Source organism: Lutra lutra, chromosome 4 (genome assembly GCF_902655055.1).
Source record: "Lutra lutra chromosome 4, mLutLut1.2, whole genome shotgun sequence".
NCBI lineage: Eukaryota > Metazoa > Chordata > Mammalia > Carnivora > Mustelidae > Lutra > Lutra lutra.
In genome coordinates this window covers 16337097-16359716 of record NC_062281.1, presented here as the reverse complement: position 1 = coordinate 16359716, position 22620 = coordinate 16337097, and the positions used below count along the sequence as shown (strand labels likewise).

Sequence of the window (22620 nt, the reverse complement as noted above, 5' to 3'; positions counted from 1 at the left end):
ACAGATTTGACCAATCCAACCTCCTCTTTACTCTCAACACTAATTTGCGAGAAGAGCAAGTTCATTTGGCTTTGGAAAGTCAAAGAAATAGATCAATGGGTCGAGTACCCCAAGAAGGATAGTGCCGTACGATGAAGCTTCCATCCTTCAAGGGAAGGACAGTCAACTGCAGGCAGCAAGCCAAGAGCAGTCCAACAGGAAACTGCTCGAAAACAATGCTACAGATAGCAGAACTATCTCACGTGTGTCAGGAGGAGCAGAGCCCAGCTCGACTTACCTGCAGACGCTGGACTTGCGGGACATGGTCGTGCTGGGGGAAGAGGGCGGCGTCTGGTACGACCAGCTGTAATCAGAGCCTTTCAGGTCCAGAATCACCTAAGGGGACAGAGCCACATGGGTAAGCGAGCCGCTGAGCAGGGAAATGTTATCCATCAACTCCCTACCCGTAACATCAAAATTCTGCCATCATCCAGAGGTGCAATGTCAAAACTGTCGTGCGGGTCTTGTTTTAGAGAACCATACTACCGATGCATCAATGTCCTCGTCCTTTTTCTGACACAAGCAAAAATATAAAACGAAATTGGAGGGTGGGGAGGGGACCACAAATGTCAGTCGAGAGAGAGAGAGACTGATTTACAGTTACAGATGGACAATTTACAAGAGTCATTTATACTACAGCTAGAATTTACAGGACTTCTGTCCTTGAGCACCACAAGCTCAATCACAGTTCAGGACTGGTTGATCTTGCATTTTAGCTGCTTGACATTCGGTGAGCACTTGTGCCCTATCTGACCAGGACTTGATTTTTTAAAACCCAACAGAATCAAGAGCAAAAGGCAATTCTCCCACAGTTACTGCTTGCATCCACTCCCTGACTGACAAGAGCTACTTGAATGTGAGGGCTACCATGTCTGCCTCTCACTCCTACAGTAGATGCTCGATAAAAGTCTATTTATTGAGTCAAGCATGCCTGTTGTGCTTTAACAAAAGCAATTTCATTGAATGGAAAATATAAACTCTTGCGTGTGTGTCTTCGGAGTTGGTTCTCCAGGCAGGCAATGAGAATTCTATACGAAGAGCAAAAGCCAGCACGTGACTCATCAGCTGTTCCCACTTGATACAAGGTTACTGTCATATGAACTAAATGAATAAGAAGGAAAAATGTCATCTTTTTCATAAGACAGAGCCTCACGCATTAATTAATTAGAATGGGAGAAATTCAGCGGGACTGGTTCACAAGGATGACCAAGACCACTATCATGTTCTTGTAGGCTTCTTTCCAGAAGACGGACCGACACAATGGTTAAGACCACCGGGGCTCTTGAATGCTTGGTTCAAATCCCAGTTCTGCCACTAATTAGCTAGATGAACCTGGCCAAGTGACTTTCTCTCTCCGCGCCTCACTCTCCTGCTCTATAAAATGGCCGTAACAGTGAAGATGAGCTGAGGAAGTCTCCTATGGAGCTTAGAACACTACCTGGCATACAGCAGGCGCTCTATAATAGCTCGCAGTGCTGATGACTATATAGCACCATGTGAAACACCGATAGGATTTGAAATGGGTTAACGCCTCAAGGAACCCTCAAGACCTCAACACCCTGAGCCTTTGCGTCTTTGGTTTGCTCACCAGCGTGCTCAGCCTGCGACTCCTACCTGTTCGCTTGAGGAGGGTAGCTTATGAGGGTCCATGGTCAGGCTTTTCAGATCTTCTGATATGGTCTGAAGGTGAGTGATCTCCCCTAGCATTGAGATTTCTTCTTCCTGAAGGATAGAATTCACAACATGTTGTCATCATGAGCAATTCACTTCCTTGTCTTGGTCCAGCCATTTTTCTCAGGGTCACTGTCGAACCCTTTCAACTTTCCAGAAAAGGTGCCCCGAGACTCATATGTTTGTGCTGAAGGCACTACCGGCCCTCTCTCTCGGGAAACAGAAAGGGAAGAAGGAATCGGCCATAATTAGGGAGTGACCTGTGCCCGCTGGACAGTGGTGAGGAAGTCAGGTCAAACACGTGGCCTCCCTTGTAGTGTCTGGGGTGAGGGTGGGGGTCTAGGACACGTGCTCTGGTGGTCTGCCTGCATATTCCCATGGGACCCTGCAGCACGGCCCCCTCGACGGGCTGAGGCCCTGCTCTGAAGTCACTCAGCTTCGATAGTTGACCCGAGCTGGAATGATTTTGGTCCAGATCGGGTGGCGGATCTTTGGGACAACCCACATGTGTGCGGTGGCGTTAACTATCCCCCTTCTCTCTGGTGTTTTACACCAACTTAATAAACGGCAAGTGAGATGGGAGCAGGAGACTAAGGAAGGAAGTCATTCGCTCCACCAAAGTGCCAAGCTGGGACTGCAGGCCTGGGCAAGAATCAGCCACAGAAACGGTCAGTGCTCAGAGGTGTGACTCGTATTTGGGCATTTTGCTAGGGCTGAGGGAAATGAGCTGGTGTCTTCTTATCAGCTTCAAGAATGCCAACAGCAGAAGTCCTTGATTATCTATGCAAATGATTTACTTAAAAAATTAAGTCTGCAGTGATTCATTGAGACTCTTCCCATATTGATCTCATGGTCACTCACGGATGTTGAACTTGGCCACGGAGTCTTAAACCCCCCCAGAGGCCTTGCTTAAAGCCCAGACGACTGGATCCCCACCCCCAGAGGCCTGGATTCAGGAGGGTCCAGGTTGGGTTCAAGAAGCTGCATTTCAAAGGGGTTCCCAGGGGACACTGCCAGCCTGGGGACCACACTTCAAGAACCACTCTGCCAGGCCTTCTTGACTTGGGGAGAAACAGTAAGTTTCAACCAGTGCTAAGAACCGTGAACAAGGAGTGGGCCCCATGGCCAATGGCAACCCTTAGAGAATCACCGGCCTACGGAAGCACTTCCGCTGTCACGATTCCTGACACACAGCAAATTCCCTGTGACTCAGGGACGGGTGGATCAATAAAGGAAAGTTGCCTCCAAACGGGCAGCTGAAGCCTTCCAGAGCTTTCCATGAACTTACGATCACTGGCCGCAGCATGGAGATGAAGGTACAGAACCGACCACGCTCCTCAATCAAAGCCTTCCGGACCGCCTGCTTCTCTGTCTCTTCCAGCAAGAGGTACTTGTCGTTGACGTCCTGGAGAGCGCTGTCCAACTGAGGCTGGATATCGCCTCGCCCTGGAAATAAAACAAAGCCCTGGAACAAATGCCCTTCCTCCAGTGAGTCCTGGCCGGAGTGGACACCACCTCTTTCCCGGACTTAAAAAAACAATTATTTAGGGATCCTCAAGATTTAAGGTTGCTGTTTTTTGAGTACTGGCCATTGCAGTTTCCAATGCCCAGAGGCCATATTTATCCTCCCGACAAGAAAGATTTCCTACGTGACTCCTCCTGACTGGCCTTCTTGCCTTGTGCAACTCCACAGAGACTTCTGCCAACAAAACCGCAGGATGTGGCAGCCAGACAGCCTTCTTTCTTTTTAGAACATTCTGGAGAGGCCAAGGGATGAACAAGGTGAGGGCCTGTGGTTGTTTCCCAAAATGGGCAGAGGCTGGCTTTGTTGGGTCAGCTGCAATCAAAGAGCCTCTGTTTGGACAGAAGTTTCTGTCCCTGAAGACAAAGGTGGTGAGCCTCAGCTCTTCCGTGTCAGGGGCGGGGGGTGGGGAGGTGCTGGGAATCCTTGACCGTCAGTGTAACTCTCCAGTGGAGAGTCCTGAATGTTCCTCTTATACAATAAGCCTAGGAACCAAAAGGTCTATAGAAGTTTCTGCTGGTGAGAACCTAAAGGCAGAGTCAGTGCTGAGTCCATCCCGTGTAAGGTCATCTCTGGCCATGTCCACAGACCCAGTTACCATGAGGCAACAGTTCTAGAGTTTAGGATGGAGTGTTAACTGTGCATTTATTTATTTATTTAGGGGGCAGTGTTAACCTTTTAAATTTGAACTTTATGACGTCAGCAAACTAACTCTATAAATAAGGTTTTATTAGCACACAGCCACGCCCACTCGTTTCCGTACCGTCTACACCTGCCCTTGCTGTGACTGCAGAGTGGGATCGTTGTAACATACACTGCGTGGCCCCTGACTAAGGGGGAGTCAGATTTACAATCTGACGCTTCAGAGTTAAAGTTCCCTATGCTAGAAGACAAACACAGGCACTGTGTCAGAAGGAGAGGTGACTGCAGACTGATTTGTGGGTGGGGACAAGGGGGTGACCACTCGAGAGCCCAGCTCACAGGCTTCCACGCTCGTGTCCCCACATAGGGGTGTCACCTATCACCTGAACTGAGAAAAATTTCTAAACCCCTTCAGGCCAGAGCCTTGGAACTCTCCCTGCCCGGCCCTTACTTGTGACAATGCCATGTATGTATACAGCAGGTGCTCAATAATGGTCATTTGAACTATGAAATGTCAGAGATGGAGGGGGCCTTCGGGGCTGTCCAACCTGCTTCTATTTTAGTAGAGGCGGAGGCCGTGAGAAGGTGAGAGGCTTGTCCAGTATCATTCAGGGAAAGCTGGAGAGCCAGGACAGAGCCCATGTGGCGGGACCCCCTTCCTCCTCCTCTGCCCCACGGCCTCAGCCACTCGCCTCCTGGCACGGGACCTGAGCAGTCGCTGTTTGCCCCTCTTTAAAATTATGTAGAGAACAATAATGCAACGTGTTACTTGGTTTGAAGAAGGAAAGGGTCAGAGGAAATTGCCTTGAAGGGAGGAGTACGTTCCCTGTTTTCTCTCACAAGCACATGAGGAAGCTTAATTTGGAGCAAGAGGCAGTCAGGCTTCAAGAACATGTCAACAGAAAAGGTCTTTGGATTTTATTAAGGGAAAGTCACTTCCTGGGCAGGGATGAAGTTGTAGGTGTGCGAGCAGTGGGAAAACCGTACATAGTACGTACATAGTCAAAGGTCACCCCTGAAAAGGCCTGGGCTGGTCAGTAAAGCACAGTGAACATGGCCCACGCAGCTCCCGCAAGGCAAGGCCACACAAATGCATGACGGCTACAACCACAGGCAGGTACCGATTCCACACGGGAATCTAATCCAACAACCCCAGGCAGGAGAGTCTGCCTACATCCAAGCTGACCGCCCACCCATTCCTCCAATCAGTCCCTGCCTACCCCTCAGGATAATCCTAGCACCTCCTCCAGGGTCCCCATCATGCCTCCCCAAGGATGCGGGGCGTCATCCCCACATGTGAACCTGGCCCCGGACTCCAGGTTTCATGCGTCTGCAATGGACAGGAGACCTGGGAGAGCGTACGTGCACCCCTTCTCACTGGGGGGACTGGCCAGGGAGGGGACAGGTTCTCCCTACCAAGAACACCCACTATCCACAGGCACCTGCTCTAGGAGGGAAGGCTGGGCTGTCATCAGCCCTATGAAAACTGGGGGCTTTCTCTTCCCCTCTTCCTCTCTTTCCACAAACCTCTTGCTGGTTTGTGCAGCTGAATCCATAGACGCTGAAGGTGAACCCAGCCCAAGTCTCTGGTCGTCAAGCTCCAGGACACTGTCAACATTCTCTGCTGTGCTGCAGCCTACAAGGCCACTGGGCCCCTCTCCGGCCCTGTGTGGGGAGGCCCCGTGGTTCAGGGCTGGTCTGAGGCCTGTTTAAATCTCTCCATCTCTTCTATGATGTTCTAACTCAACATGGAGGGCCCTGGGCATCAGAACGTTCTCAAATGTGGCAGACAAGGGTGGACGGGAGTTGGGAAGATAGATTAAAACCCACAGCACTTGACCAAGCCCACTGGCATGCGCTTCCATTGCGGTAGTAATTTCTCTTCGTATCAGCCTATAATTACAAGAAATTAGGGAAGTGTGGATCTTGCCTTCCTTTCACAGGGTATAAGGCTCATTTCTACCTGCAATTAATTAATGTTGACTTTCAAACATATACCTCCACAGGAAAGCAAAGTGACAGGATCCAAGTGTCATCTAATCTGGTAAATATAAATTTCAATTATTCTATAATTACAGCAAAGTTATCTTAAATTTGCATTATAATTAAAGGGATTCCAAATTGTGGTATTCTAAAATAAGTATAATCTGTAAAGACGGCTGTAATTATAGGCACAGTGAGTACACTTCCATTCAGGACATATCATAACCTAAAAACACAATGTGTATTTCTTAAATTCACCAATACAACATATAATTATATTTATTAAAAAAAAAACTGTGGAAGAAATTATTCCATGTCCTAGTTGGATGCACTGGTTTAAGATACAATCCAGAGCCGTACTGTGTAGAGTCAAGATACAGAAGCCCCGTCACGGGGCTTCCGTGGCGATGTTTGGGGAGCCCGAGCCAATGTGCCCCACACAGCCAGCCGCTCCAGCCCCGCTAGACTGGACTCCATCCTCTCAGGTCACCTCTGCTATGGTCAGCCTCCCTGGGTGCATAAGATCCCAGCATCCTTTCATGAAAGGCAGGAGTGTGTTCATGTCTTCCGAATGAAAACATGCAAATGGATAGCAGACACATGAAAAAATGTTGATCATCATTAGCCATCAGGGAAATTCAAATCGAAACCACATTGAGATACTACCTTACACCCACCAGAATGGCCAAAATTGACAACACAGGAAACAACAAGTGTTGGAGAGGATGTGGAGAAAGGGGAACCCTCTTACACTACTGGTGGGAATGCAAGTTGGTGCAGCCACTTTGGAGAACAGTGTGGAGATTCCTTAAGAAATTAAAAATAGAGCTTCCCTATGACCCTGCAATTGCACTACCGGATATTTACCCCAAAGATAGAGATGTAGTGAAAAGAAGGGCCATCTGTACCCCAAGGTTCATAGCAGCAATGTCCATGATAGCCAAACTGTGGAAGGAGCCAAGATGCCCTTCAACAGACGAATAGATAAGGAAGATGTGGTCCATATACACTATGGAGTATGATGCCTCCATCAGAAAGGATGAATACCCAACTTTTGTAGCAACATGGACGGGACCAGAGGAGATGATGCTGAGTGAAATAAGTCAAGCAGGGAGAGTCAATTATCATATGGTTTTGCTTACTTGTGGAGCATAAGGAATAACATGGAGGACAATGGGAAAAGGAAAGGAAAAGTGAATTGGGAGAAATCAGAGAGGGAGTCGAACCTTGAGAGACTGTGGACTCCAAGAAACAAACTGAGGGTTTTAAAGAGGAAGGGAGTGGGGGGATGCATTGGGTGTTACAAGCAAACAATGAATCTTGGAACGCTACATCAAAAACTAATGATGTATTTTAAGGTGACTAACAACACAATTTTTAAAAATAAATAATTAAAGAAATTTTTTAAAAAGGAAAGACAGGAGTTTCATCATTAGGATTCACTAGTCCCCAAGTAATCGGTTGTTTAATCAAAGCAACAACAGCTCAAGGGACAGTCAGGAAATGTCCCCTGCCCACCTACTGTGGCTCAGCACCCATGGTGCCTCAGAGCCCTCGTGTCATTGACAGGATTCCTCCTCCACAAAGCCACACCCTCCCATCCGTCACCTGCTTGCCTGAACTTTGGCTCCCCTTCAAGTCCTTTTTCTCGAATTTCCCCTAAAAAGCTCCTGAACCCCCCCCCCCACCTCTCTCCATCCCTGTGGCCAGTTCCCTGAGCCCTGGCCCCGGTCATCTCCCGCCTGGAGAGCAACAGCCACCTGTTCGTGGGCATCCAGCAGGGTCACTACCTAATCCAAATGCACATGGGAACAGAAGAATTTTTTAGAAGCCAAGGAGCCTATAAGGGCTTCCCGATCCTGAAAGTCACGTCTTTAACATGGTAAAAAGGCTGTGACAGGTCAGCAGCTCACCTGTGCCTAGTCCTGCTCCTGAGAACAGGCGCAAGCCCCCTCCCATCCACGGAAGGTCTCGTACACAGCACGTTCTTCCCTCTTCCCTCCGCACGGGGAGAACATCTAGCATCTGGCCCCCGACAGGACGCCCAGCAGGGACCACTCAATATTAACTGAATCAGACAGCGACGAAACCCCCCTCCAGCTTCCAGCCGTGCGGATGTCACGCGTTCTGCTCCCCGAACATCACGCCTCTCCTCCCGCCTGCCCCCTTCTCTACGAACACCCTCAATTCAACGTCCAGGAGTCTGCTTGAGTGCTGCCCCCTCCTGGAAACCTCCAGCTCCCCCCAAGAAAATCCAGCCCCTGCCTGCTCTGTAAGCACAAGCATTTTCTTCACAACGAACACACTGATGTGGCCACGTCATAGCTGTCATAAGACGTTAGTGTGTTGTCTTCGAACAGAACACAAATACACATACATGTGGTCTTTGCCCCGGTTCCCAGCCCAGAACTTCCCCCAAAGCCTTGGAGTTTCCAGAATGCCAGCAGTGTCTCTGTTGTGCTAACGAGGTGTCAGGAGGGGAAGGGGACTAGATAGGTAGCCGCAGGATGGAAGATGCTGGCCAGGAGAAGCAGCCACAAGCCCAAGCCTTTCAGCCTGCGCCCCTGACCTCCGGGGAGGGGAGAGCGAGTAGGCTTTCAACCACCAATGGCCAATGCCTAACCGATAGCGCCACCATAATGAGGCCAGGGTAAAACCAGGGACAGCCGCCTTCCAGAGGAACTCCTGCTGGGGACTACGCCGATGAGTGTTGGGGGGGGGGGGTTGTACGCCCGGGGAGGCACGGCTGCTCTGCGCACACCGCGACCTCCCCACCCTGTGTCTCTCTTCACCGGGGCGTTCGTCTGTACCCTCGAGAACAAACCAGCAATCCCAAGCACAGGGCTTTCCTGAGTTCTGAGAGTCTTTTTAAGGATTCAGCAAGCCTGAGGGGAGTCCATAGGAAACCCCGGCTTTGAGGTTGACCAGGCCAAAGTGTGGGTAGCCTGTGGACCACCACTTGTGGCTAGTGACAGGTGAGGGCGGTTTGGTGGGACTGAGGCCTTAGCCTCTGGGATCTGTGCGAACCTGGGTAGGCAGTGTCAGAACCACGTTCAGTGGTCGGTGTCAGACGAGGTTCAAACATAAATGCCTTTGCCACCCTGGGGACAGCTTGGGGGCAGAGGCCACTTTTGCTTCCTTAGCGGCCCAGGGGCGCCGGCAGAGGAGGCACTCACAGCTCTCTCCCTCGACGGCTGGCTGCATGGGGCTCATCAGCAGACTTCCCGGAGAATGTTTATGAATTAGAGAAACTGCACCAGATGGGCTACAATTAGCCCCGTGAGAACGGAGGCCGGCTTGCCCTCCAGCGAGCCAGACCTGCCACCCACCCCCAACCACCAGGGGTGCAAAGCACACTGGGTAAGAAATCAGTATTGCCAACAAGCTGTTCTTTCAATTCCTGGCCTTTCCTCTGGGCTCCTATCGCATCCCCTCCAGGCCAAGGGAGGAAATAGCTCTCCCTCGGCTCCTGAGTAGCCACAGGGAAGCCAGGTGCTCCAGCCCATGGCCACAGCCGCACTGGGCAAGGGACAGTTCAGCATTTCAGCTCCTGGGGCCAGCCAGCTGCAACCAGGGTCCCAGGCGAGGCCCCTGGTGAGCTGTGGGGGTGGGGGGTGAGGTTCACCCAGAGATCTGCTCTGCAAAGGAAGGGCGTTCACAGCTCTGGGCCTCCAGGGGGTGGGGGGCCGTCTGCTTGGCCTGTTTTTACCTACACTTCTCAGCTGTGAAATGCGGCCAATGAATTCCCCCCACCCACCCGCCGGCTCTGAGGACCACCTGCTTCCTTCTCCAAGCAACAGCCCTTTGTAGGAGTTTCTCCACATTAAATTCCAATGTCTCCACTGATTTCAGGCAGGGACAGCCTTCCTGAGTGCCACACAAGGCGGATAAAGTTAAATTCACCAATCCTGCTTCCATCAAGGTGGAAGGCATCGGACTGTCCCCAGGCTATGCTTTTCGCCATCAGCCCGCTAGCCCTGGGCTTCACCTCCCAGGTCTGGCTGTGTCACCCACCGGCTGCTCTCTCTGGCGTTTCCAAGGGCCAGAACATCCATCGGGCCACGGCTCCCTAGTGCTGACTCATGATTACAAACTCTTCCCCTGTCCCTGTCGCACAAGTTTTCCCACTAAGTAAGACTTGTACCCAGTCGATTGTCTCCTGCATAATTAAATGAGTGTGCTCCCGGAATGCGGTCCCCAAGCCTGAAACAAAGCCGCGACTCAACAGCCTTCCCCGCTTGGTTACAGTTGGATCCAAATCCCCAGACGTGTCCCCAGGCTGCACGTGGCCAAACCTCCTCCGAAGGCTAAAGCTATCACCGGTCCCCCAGCTTCGGAAGGAACCGTTCCAGCTTCCGTTTCCGCAGAAAGTAGCATCCGGTCGGGCCCAAAGCACACTTTCACCGTCTGCACTGGTGGGAGCACGGGGCGGGGGGGCAGCGGGACCACGGCCCAGCCTCTCACCACGTACAGCAGTATTTAGGAAGGACAGTGGCTGGGTTGTTGCTGTGTGGACAGCAGACACATGTCAGCGAGTTGGTGACCGCAGAGAACAGTCAGAACAGTCAGCGACTTCCAGGGCCGGGTCTTGGAACCCAGACGGCCAGAAGCAACCAGGGGGCCCCTTCTCGGCTCCATCCTCACCCCAGCAGCCCGGTCCTAAGGAGATGGCGATTCCTGACGACTGTCAGAGGCACACCCAGGACACAGGTGGTGGACAGGTGTGCGGGGGTCCCTTGCCGAGCCCCGCCAGCTTCTGAGAGGCCGGCTGCCTCTCGAGCTCAGCAGCAGGAACGGAGCAGAGCGGTCTTCCGCCCTGGGCCGGGCAAGAACGCCAGGCGACCCGCCAGCAGCTCAGACTGCAGGTGTTTAGGCGGGGGACTCCCTCTGGGGAAGAGGGCTCCTGGCACTATCCCTCGTCCAGAACCAAAGGCAGGGGTGTCTGGAAGAGACCCAGACACATCCAGTTTTTACCCCAGAGGCAGAGAGACCGACCCACCCTGGCTGCGGGTCTCGGGGCATTCTGAGAGTGGTTTCTGCCAGGTTTGCAAGTGCAGAAGGAACCCGTGTGGGGACGTGTGCGCACACCTGACGGGGCCGTGGGACGCACAGACCACGCTCCCGGTGGAAGAGACCCGGCACTGCATGGGCGCTAAGGAAGGGGGAGATGATGGCGGGGAGTTTAGTCCAGTCTGGGGTCTGAGCGGAAATGAGGCCCAGCCATGGAACCATCTGGAGGCAGGTTGGGCTAGCCAGGGAGCTGAAGCTGAACAAGGATGGGGGGAAATCCCTGTGGATCTCATGCGGGTCCAGTCCACCTGTGGCGAGACTGGCAGCCTCCGGAAAAGCTGACTCAGGGTAGCAGGCACACGTGCCCTCAGGGCACCCCCCTCAGGACATAGTCACCTTTGACCAGGGTTCCGGTGCTCCTGTCTAAATGGTGACAGCCACGTGTTGGGACACACTGTCCCCTCTACCTTGAACACCCCCCACCCTATATTCCGCCAGCGGACCCCTTTCCCTTTCCTCACTTTCGCCTCCCCACCCACAAGCAGAGATGACCTCCTTCGTCGCCCACCGCCAGAGCTTTTGCTCACAGTCCTCACAGCACAGAGCGCGCCAGATTACACTAACTGGTTTACTTCCACCAGAATCACAGTTCCTCGGGGTGGGGGCATATCCCCAGCAGAATACATTTTGAGTTGTAACTTCCTTCCCTCACAGAGGCTCCCAGCCAAGCTCATGCAGGAACCCAGGGTTCAAGGTAGATACTTGTAACTACACCAAAGGAGAGTTTTGTTTATATATTTTTTTTCTCTCGTTGAACCAGGACATTTTAACTGGTGCGAAACTGTATTAAAATATAGATGTCCAGGTTCCAAAATGATTTAAAACTCGTTAAAAAAAAAAAAGTTAAGAGGGCTTATGTCTTTACACCCAAGTTCACTGCTATGATTAAATCGTGTCACTGTGGCTGAGCCTTACGGACCCTGCACAGGGAAGGAACTGTGGAGACTTCTCCTGAGATGAGCTGAGCCTATGTTACAGAGCCAAAGGGCTGTGTGGTTTCTTCCCTCAACCCCAACCCTACTGCCCATCATTCAACATGAGTAAAATACCCAGTTTACTGCACAGATGGACTCATGCCAGGCTCTTAGCAAAGGTTCCAATAAAACTCTGTGTTATCGAGTGGACACCTATTGTGCAGTTCTTTTTATATGAAATGTCTGGAAGAGGCAAACCCATAGGGAGAGAAAGCAGATGAGTGGGAGTCCAGGGCTGGGAGCAGAGGGAACAGGGAGTGGCTGATCAAAAGGCAGGGGGCGTCTTTTCGGGGTGGTGCAAATGTTCTGGAATCTGACAGTGGCGATGGCCACACAATGTTGTAAATGTTCTACAAGCCACAGAAACATACACTTTAAAATGGCAAATTTTAGGATATATAAATTTTATCATAATAATATGCAAAAAAAGTGGCTGTCTTACCTTCCTCCCCAAAATTCACTAAATATTGTGCAAAGTGTTTCACAATCACAACATTGAGGGCTGGAGAAGATCCTCACTTATAAAGCTGGGTAACAACTAGGCCAATGTCACCATAAGGGGAAGCAGACGCAGGGCCGGGCCCTGAGTGAAACGACAGTGGACCATTTCAGCGCCCCACCTGTTATAGGAGATCTGGGCCTTTTGGGTTTGTTGGAGAGGACAGATTCCAATTCAAACCTCTGTGGAGCTGTTGGGTAAAAATGTTCTCAGAGGACACTCAGGCACATTCAAGGCAAGAAAAATCACACAGACACCTCAGACAGACCTTTCCAAGACAGAGGGATCGCCACGAGACTCCAAAAGCAAATCACCCAGAGAATGAAGTTCAACATTCAGTCAAGAAGAATCACTGGTATTACTGAATTTGGAGATCTGATACCTTTGAAATGAGACATTTCACAAACTCCGCTGAAATAAGAAATACTCCAATTTTTTTTTTAAAGACCACGAATTATTCACTTTGAAAAGAACTAGATGGTCCTGGGGAGACAGAGTTAAAGAAATTTTGCTAGTTTAATACAACCAAATTTGATTTGGGGATTACTTTTAGGGTTTATTGAGTGCAGTTCTACATGTTTTGTGATATACACACACATACATATATACTCAGATATATATGTATGTAAAAATAGATTTCCTGTGCAAATCACTCTGTATTTCTTCTTTCCATGAGTCTAATACTGAGTTATGATGATGCGAAGGCCCTCAGCATGTTGGGCTAACCCATGAAAGGGCCAAACACCGAAGAAAGAAAATGATTAAAACACACACATACACACACGATTTTTTTAAAGTTAGGGAAAATTAAGTAGGTACAACTGATTGTTCCGAGCTGGCAGGAAAACTTGGGCAATTAGCGTAGGTCTGGACAACCACGGAAAGCCCACAGCAAGGACCACATCGTGACCAGCCACCAGAGAGTCGGGACGGGAGACTTACCGAGAGCGTCCACTGGCGGGGGGGGCGCACGGTGAGAAAGTGCAGGATACACAATTGACACAAAAAGGAAAATAATAAAGTCAAACTGGGATTCGAGCAGCAGTCTTACCTTCCTTTCATGGGTTAAACAGTCCGTGGCTTGCCACTGGATTTTCTATCGGGGCAATGAAACCCACCTCCACCGAGAGCTGCGCAGCCACAGTCCCTTCCCTGACTTGCTAAAACTTTTCTTTCTCCTCTAAACAGAAACCTTCCTTGTTAGCAAGCATCACCTCCTAGAGATCACAGCACAGTTTCTAAGAAGAGAGATGCAGCCTATAGTCCCCTGTGAAGCCAATTAAGATGCTTCACCAAGAAAATCTTTCAAGTATAATTTACTAGAACTTGAAAAGTAATTAGGGAAACCCAGGAAACAAAATTTAAACTGGGGTGAAAATGAAAAAAAAAATAATAAAATTCTAGTAGACGGGCAAATAACGTGTTCATCTGCACCTCTGTGAGTCTCTTTATTGGGTTTCTAGTCTTTACCATAAATATACTTTACTATCTGGTCAAAAATGATAGATTGAACAACTGAAGTGTCGGGCTCCAGGGTTAATACAGTAAAACACCCCAGTTTCAGCAGCCTCAGAGAAAATCCTGAGAAGCTTCCAGTAGTTACAGATGGAAACAGAAATGCTTGACCATGATTAATTTTTACATCTAAATTAATAGTAATCTGGGAGTAAGAGGAGAAGTGAGGCTGCTGGCTGTATAGTAAGACAGCAAAACAAGCCAGAAACAGTACACGTTTCCCACAATCGACCCACGCTCGTTCCCCGTGAAGTCTCAGCCAGCCCTGGGACCCGAGCTGACATCAAGCCGCAGGGCTTGCCTAGGACTCATCGGACACCTTCTAGAGCTTGGACTGTTGGGTCTGCTCCACGCCACACCCTGCCTTCCCGTGGCCTCGGTCTTCTCCCCATTGCCTGTCAATCAGGCTGGCTCTGCCCTGGGTCCCTAGTCCTGGGCATCACACACTGGAACGTCTCCGAGGGTAGCTACTGTCTCTGCAGCCCCCAGCATCTGCCTCATGTTTACTCCTAGCAGGCATTGGGTAAGCCTGCCTCCCACTAAAATCGCTACGCCCGCTCACAGCTGGAGCAGATGCCAAGTCGTTCTGAAATGGTTTTGAGATAAAAGCTAATCAAATCCCCCAAAAAACGTTTGAATTTTTTTTTTTTGGATGGCAATATTCAAATACCTTTAGGTTATAAATTACCACTCTCTTATAATAAAGAGGGGGAAAAGCGCCCAATAAAACATGTGACAAAAGGTGATTATCTGCAGAGTGAAAATTATATTAGCCACATACAAAAAGGACATCCCGTGTATGTCTGCCTACGTCAAGGGCAGTGCTATCACCATACTTAAGTACACAGAGGCATTTGAAATTTTGAAAAGGAGAGTCAGAAGAGCTCTTAGATCAAAGACCACAGTTTTTTAAAAAGGCATGGCAGAAAGCTGCTTGGTGATCTCCTGAAAACACATTAAAGGTGAGTGATTATGTGGTTATCAGACTCCGTTCCATCAGGACAAAAAAAAAGTATCTGAAGCAAGTATCTGAAAAATATAAAAAGGACCTGAAGTACCATAACACATCATGTAGATCTCAGAAGAAACTACCAACGCTTGATAAGCTGAGAATCCAGGAAGCCACCACCTTGGAAGGTGAGGCAGATGCCCCGAGAGCAGTTCTGGTGGGAAGGGAAACTTCAGGTAACCAGACCCCAAATCACTGGATGCCTCAAGTAACCGATTTCTGCTGGCCCGTAACTTGTCACATTCCTGCTCCATGCTCAGGCTATCCCCCTTCTAGGAGAGCACTCCATTATAACCAGAATGAGGACTCTGGTACCTTCTAGAAGGTTCCATTCACCCCAGAAATACACAAATGTGTGTACTCAGTCAAAAAAATGTGCTTATATATCTTAGAAAAAAGTATTTTTGTAATGGAAAGAAAGAAAACTGTTTTCTGGTGATACTCTGGAGTAAAGAGAAAATCATCTGGAACATTACAAGCAACTGATCTGACTTGGTGCGTGTACATAACTACACCACCATGGCCACCTTGTCTAGGAGGACGTGGTGCCTGAGACCACCAGCTATGTGGCTAGGGCTGAGAGAATGCTTCCAGAAACCCCTGGTCACAGCCTCCATTCAATGCCTTCAGGCGCAAGTGCCCCGCAAAGCTTCACAACCAAATGCCAATTCTACTGCCAACCCTGGGACCAGAAGCGTCTCTTCATGTTACATAGTCCAGCACCCTAGGTGTCCTGAAGCTTTCCATTGGATGCCTTGATGGGGAACTCATTATCCTCTCTAAGCAGTCTGACCCAGTGCTTGGTCAAGTCTAATTGCCAGAAACTTCCTTTTGTGCTGGACTGCAATGAACCTATCAGGCTTCCCCTGTAGGTCCAAATTGTGCTAATTGGACAATGCCAGGGAGTGATAGACATGCACTGTTTCCGCCTCCGCAGAATTCAGATAAAATTCAGATAAAAGGATTATCCCTGCAGCCAAGAACTTAAGGCCTCTGGAAAGAGAACTCTGGAAAAGCTGAGGGAAAACAGCTTCTTTTTCTTCCCTCATCCTTTTTACCAAACTTCCAAACCTTTCCCAACCTGTGTCTTTCCTGGGCCCTCCTTCCAAATCCCTTTCATCTCAAAGCTGCCAACCTGTCAACGACATGGAAGTCAGTTCCGAATTCTGACCAGCCAGCTCTTCCATGGGACACCAGATTTGATGGAGGTGGTGGCTGTTTTATTTATAAGCATTTACCTCTAGACTCACTGAAATGTTCCATGCCTCAAACCCTGTTACTTGTCCAACGCTAGCTCCCAGGGACACCAGGAAGATAGAGCACATGTTCGAACAGCACCAAGACCAAGAAAACACATCCAAAACAAACAAGTGAGGCCAATGCTGACAGAAAACCGGGTTATGGATGCAAATTCTCCTGCCCTTATCATGAAATGGGTTTTGCGGTTTTCACCTGAACTGGCAAGACATTTTTGAGAAATGTCAAAGCTTAAAAAACTTTGTCTAGTCCTTGCCCCCCTTCCACCAAACTACTCCAGCTCTCTGAATGTATTTTCCTCTCATTCCAAATGAGAACTGACCATTTAGGAAAGGAGGAAATTTGATTTTGGGAACGTTTCCCTAAAAATTGTCCCAAGCATACACCAAACACAGAAGAGCCTCATGGGGAAAACAAAAATATTTTATCAGTTGTGACAGAACAAATTCAAAAAGCAGGCATCAAGAATAGTCTGGAAAGACTGTCACCTTCTCAAGTTCAAGACCCTAGATTTTTAGGTCTTAGGAAAATGTCACAAATGCCTATAAAGTGGATGTAGCTAGATTTTTCTCTGCACGTTCCCAGTCCGCGCTGGAAGAGCAGAGCTGGGTCATAGATCTGACAGGGGGCCTGTGTGTGGGTGACAGCAGGCAGGGAGGTGGGCAGAGGGCCACGCTGCCCCAGTCTGGTATTCCCTAGGAAGGCCCCCACACTCACGAACACCATGAAAACTCTCTCTGTACCACACAGGCTCCCACTGCAGCCATTTCTAACATCCTCACAAGGCTTAATAAGGGGTTTCAGAGATTATAGGCTGTGAAAGATGGAGGAGAAAAGGACATAATTTCTGTAATAATTACTCTAGTAGGATATTTGCATGAAGGCTTTTATGCATGATCCCAAGGCTTCCAAGAAATTTATAGGTTTCATTGCAACACACAATAGGCATGGAAACTGTCAAATTTTGGAGACAAAGGTAGGGGGAGGGAACAAGTCAAGTACAACTTTGTAAGGGCCTCAAATTAATAGATATTCTGCACTTGAGAACTTTAATTCAGATGGATTCTATGCGCTCCTGCTCCCCAGGGCCATCATATGCGGTCTGAATCGAATGCTTTCTGCTTCAAAGTCAAAACCAAGCACGGGCTTGTTTCCCCAAAGTAACGCTATTAATGGCAGAATGTGTAGTTACCTTTTTTTGCTTTCTTCTGTAGTTTCAGCGTATCTGAGGATTTCTTTTTTATCTCTTGGCGAGCTTTTTTATATTCTAAGAAAAAGCAGAATATTGAGTCATTTTACCACTTTGCTCAATGGAAAACATTCTAAGGAGGAACCATTACTTTCATCAGAGAAAGCAGAAACGATGATGCACAATACAGAGCTTTATCCAGAACCACCATATGATAACAATCTCATGCTGACATTTTACAGCACGGGGGTTATTAACATGAAAAACCACAGAATGTGCCTTGGTCTTTTCCTGATAGCATTCACTCATATCAGCTGTGAAGGAAGACGTCATTCGGGGGGATATTTTACTAAAAGTGAAAAATCCACAATTTCTCGGCTCACAAAACAGGAAATTGGAAAATAGGATTTGCTTTCCCGAAGGCCCAACTTCGCAGTGTTTTGCTCAAAAAAGAATCCATGTGGCAAGACACTGGCCAGATGTTGCAATTCAGCAGGAGCCCCCAAGACCCCAGCGTGAGAGATCGGATGGTGCGGGGGCAAACTGGGAAAGGCCCGGGTGCCTTAGCCTTACTCTCGCACTGGCGCCAAGGCAGGCACTAGACCCCGAGGAGGGGCGGCCCACATACAGACAACACGTCCCCCCAAACGATGACTTCCTCCTCCTCTACCAGTCTACACCTGCTCTTAGACGTCCGCTTCCATTGGTGCCGCCCTCACCCAGACGCAGACACCTGAAATGACAACAGCTCTGACCTTCTCTCCTCCTTTGCTGCCCTCATATTCAAGTAACTGCCCCCTCAGCCAGTTCCCTTGCAGCCTTCCTGGACACCTCGCTCCCCCAAACCCCATGCCGCCACTCCCGGGCCCTCTCCACAAGGGCTCTGGGGACCTGCTGGCACCAGCCCTTCATTCTGGCTTCCTCTCGCCTCCAGTCTCCCCTATGCCTTCCCTCCCCAGCACGCAGTGCAGGTCGCAGGACGTCTCCTGCCCTTCCCCGCTGCCAGCACCCCAGCCTCTGGGCCCAGGAAGACCAACTGGGGAGGCATCTGTCGGGACCCCTTTGCCCCCAGGGCCTGGCACACGCGGTGCAGAGTCACCTGTGTCGAAGCACATTCAGAGAGGGTGGCGGTCCCAGGCAGGACACCCAGGTTAGCTCCTCTCTTGAGAGGCTGGCTTTCGAAATGTGCCCCCAATGTCTTACGTGTCAGACTTTGGCATCGAAGCTTGTCGTCACCATCCAGGTCTCATTCACCAATCGCAACTAACACCTCTGAGAGCCTGGGCCATCAACCACTGAGGAAGCTTTCAGGGGCCCTTATCCTCCAGCGCTGAAATGGGAGAAGTGGGACCAGAGGGGGCCCTGACGGGGGACGCCAGCAGGGGCCCAAGGCGGCGGCCGGCCACCCGACTGGGAGCACGCGCTGCTGGGCAGCGGACAGCCTTCGCCCCCTACCTTTCGCGTGGTCTTTATCCAGCTGGTTGGCCACTTTCTTCCATTCTTCCATCTGCTCTTGAAGCGGGTTTATCAGACAATCAATCAAAGCACTTGTTCCCAAAAAAAGAAAGAAAAGGAGAAATTAAACAGATACATTCTTGGTGAAAATTCATACTCGGTTGTCAAAACTACGTAAATCATGACAACTGGGTGCCAGACAAGGCAGTACCTAAGCCCAAGTTCACGTCCAAATCCCACCATTTCGTAACAACCTTATTCTCAGAACGTTCTCCAGGGACTGGCATGAGGCCGTCACCACGCCTGGATGGGGCGAGCCCTCTTCCCATTTCCCTGGCTCATACTCTCACTCTCATGTTCACAAGCATAGTTGCAGGCCAGGGGTCACCCCTCTAGCTGCACCCCAGACTTCCCGCCTGACAGAAACCTGGAGGGCGGGACCCCAGTATTACTATATATTATACTTTTTAAAGAAACGCACATGACTCTGATGTGCCTTTGGGATGAGAAGTCATGAGTGTAGACCAAGTGCGGCCAGCCTGAGGGAGGAAAAGCTGAAGGGCCAGCTTCTGGATGAGAGCAGCAAAGACATCCCCAGGTACGTCCCGTCATTTTGTGCACTGTCCCCAGGTGGCTCCCCACCCAGAGGAACCATGCGAGGCATGGCCCCCCAGGAAGGAAAATGGATACGTTCCTACATCACCGAGATATCGCAGGAAAATTAGGAAGTTCCCACAAATCACTCGAATTGCTCTGGTGAGGATTACTCTGAAGGTGTTCTCGGACTACTTTTTGATCATGGGCCTCCTAAAAATCTTCAAGTTCTTGGTACAATTCCCTCCTTTCCTCGTCAGGGTGTCCCCCACCCCACGCACCCGCCAGCCATCAACACTGCGCACTCTCTTCTTTCTTCCAGGTCTCTGTTCAAATCGTCCTTCCAAACAGGCTCACCCCCTAATTAGCCACTGTGTGGAACAGAGGCTGCCTCTCTCCTACCCATGGATTTCACCTTGTGACACTTCCCACCACCTGACATGGTGAAAGGGGTCGTGGCATCTGGAGTGTAAGCCCCATGAGGACAGGGCACAGTCCTACTCACTGCCACCGCGCACACGCCTTAAGACAGAGCGTGGCACACAGCAGGTGCTCCATAAACACCGCCCGTTGAACCGCTGTCTCCTCATCCCTCAGACGGGCTGGGGAACCGCAAGACTAGCCTGCAAATAAACCCGATGGCAAGCGGGACCAGAAGCGCCGCAGGGCCTGGAAGCGAGCGGGAGGGAAGGCGGCAGAGTCCTCACCTGCTACCCGGGAACCTTGTGCTAGAAATGCGTGGGCACTCCGTGAATGTTCACAAGCACCCCATATTACAGAAGCTGAGATTCCAACCAAGAGGCCGACGCCCGTGTGGCCCGCCCGGGGTTCAAACCCAGGCCTATCTGTCTCCAAGTCCAGCCACTTCCTGCCACGTTCTGCCACCTCCCAGGGTGGCCCGGCCAGGAGGGGCAGAGGTCTCTCATGTTGGCAACCCTTCACACAACTCACGATCCATCAAGCAGAATGGTTTGATCTGCTTGGAAGAAGGCCCCCCTCACCAAAACACTGGTGACTCCAAGTCCCCGTAGGCAACCAGAACTGCCAGTTCTGCCCATTCTGGGTGCTGGTAAGACAGACAAGAGGCAGGCAGCACGGAGGGTGGACAGGAGGCCCACAGGAAATGGAGGAGCAGCATGTGCCTACTCCCCAGCCCCGCGGCTCCCCTTCCGGAATCTTCTGCAGAGAGCAGATGCCCTGCTCTCACACCAGCAGAGGGCCAGGGGAGACCCACAGGAGCACAAAGTGGGGTGTGGACTCCAGCGGGCAGGCCCCGGGCCATCTGGTCCCCCACTGCCTCCCTAGCACCCAGACCAGAGCCTGGCACGTGGCAGACAGCCCACGAATACTTGCCCAGTTGAGTGAGCAGCGCGACCGGCTGCGGGCATTTCAACGCTGTGGGGAAACACATGCTGCTTTGAGCGAGGCACTGCCCCTTCCCCCGCAACCAGCAAGAGCCGGTGAAATCCGGACTGAGATGCGCTCCTCACCTGGAGAACTGCCTGAGCTTGGCTTCTATGCTCCTGTGTCTCATACACATCCTGGTCAGGGCGGAGCCAATCTCCCTGGTGCCACCTGCAAAAGAAACGCAGGCAGAGCTGAGCACGGGAGGCAAGCGGGAATCACTGAAATCCTAGGAGGAGAACAAAATCACCTGAAAAGAAGCCGGATTTCACCACGAGGCAAAACCCAAGCCACTGCCATTCGCCAGGCGTGTGTATACGTGTGCGTGTGTGCACACGCACACACACATGTGTAAATACATATGGTGACACGTTTGTCTCTAATCAGCAGAATAAAAGGCACCTTGAGTCTATAAAAAGCCCAGTAGTACTTTCCGCTCTGATTTTCTCTCAATGCCGACTGTGACCCAGAAATCGATTTTACGACCCACTAACAGATCGCGACCTGCAATGTGAAAAATAATTTCTCAAGGAAGATGATCAAAATAGTATCTGATATTGAAGGAAAAGTTGTTGTTTCGTTCAGTTTTGTTTTGCTTTCCACTTCTGGCAAAATAATCCCCTTAGCGTCACTTAGGACAGCTAATAAGTGCCACTCTGGCTGTTGTTTTTTTTTTTAAAGATTTTTATTTATTTATTTGACAGAGCGAGATCACAAGTAGGCAGAGAGGCAGGCAGAGAGAGAGAGGAGGAAGCAGGCTCCCTGCCGAGCAGAGAGCCCGATGCGGGGCTCGATCCCAGGACTCTGAGATCATGACCCGAGCCGAAGGCAGCGGCTTAACCCACTGAGCCACCCAGGCGCCCCCACTCTAGCTGTTTTAAGATGTGTCGTCTAGACTCCAAGCCATTCAGAGACAAGTGAGGCCAAAGCAAAATGAAATAGAGGACTATTTTCTAAAGGTTTGGGTAAGGCTGGTGAAGGAGGTCCTCAGGCACAACAAATGTGAAAGTAAGCTTTAACTCAGTTTGACTTTCCCGAAATTCTTGTCACGCTGTTCCCTCCACGCATACCCTCTTTAAGATTATTTGTGAAGTTCCCCTCCTTCCCCCTCCTAGAAACAATGCCTAAATCAGCACTTGGGCGTGGGGGAGCACACTACAACCACAGATGGTAATCCGGCATGAAGCCCCAGAAAGCTCATTATAAATGTTATGAAAATACTAGGACTCATGAAATCGGGGCGGGGTGGGGGGCGTCAAACAAAGCACTATTTTTCACAGACAAGGCCTTCAAGGGAAAGCTGCTGGCACTGACGGTAGGTTCAACCAAACCAAGTTAACAGGGAAAAATGTCATCCCTTATTCATGCTAGTGACATTATTATGGTTCGCATCTCTCCCTCCGCCTGCTGTTCTAGAAACACCAATGTGCTATTTTTCAGTTCCTCCTATTTTCCATTTTATTCTGCACAACTAACAGGTTTCCAGAACCAAAAAAAGAAAAAAATAAAAATTAGTGCTGAAAGTAATATGTATTCAATATTAATGTTTCTATATCCTGTTTTAGTCTGAAAAAAAAGAAGCCTTCTAGAACACTCCCAGTTCCTCTAAAACACAGTTTCTTGGCCTGAATATGACTGACATGTGGGCTGGATGATTCTTTGTTGGGGGTGGGGGTGGAGGGGTCCGTGCATTGTAGGACGATTATCAGTATCCCTGGCCTTGACCTTCCACAAATCAGTAGCCGGCTGTGACATCTAGCCATGTCTCCACACAGATGTCACCCATCTGTGACATCC

At 50.1% G+C, this 22620-nt stretch overlaps 1 protein-coding gene across 15 annotated transcripts in view; it reads right to left on the bottom strand.

Moving 5' to 3' along the window:
* MTSS1 (MTSS I-BAR domain containing 1) overlaps positions 1-22620 on the bottom strand; it is a 158259-nt gene that overhangs the window by 12475 nt on the left and 123164 nt on the right. For 9 of the 15 annotated variants that reach the window (XM_047724151.1, XM_047724150.1, XM_047724139.1 and 6 more), the window contains 7 exons: positions 20910-20994; positions 18826-18917; positions 17374-17448; positions 13343-13354; positions 2999-3156; positions 1654-1761; positions 278-375 (listed from right to left, as the gene is read on the bottom strand). In XM_047724151.1, the coding sequence (XP_047580107.1) occupies positions 278-375; positions 1654-1761; positions 2999-3156; positions 13343-13354; positions 17374-17448; positions 18826-18917; positions 20910-20994 (628 nt within the window). The remainder of the gene's footprint in view (positions 1-277; positions 376-1653; positions 1762-2998; positions 3157-13342; positions 13355-17373; positions 17449-18825; positions 18918-20909; positions 20995-22620) is intronic. The other 6 variants (XM_047724153.1, XM_047724147.1, XM_047724152.1 and 3 more) reach the window with 1 other exon arrangement.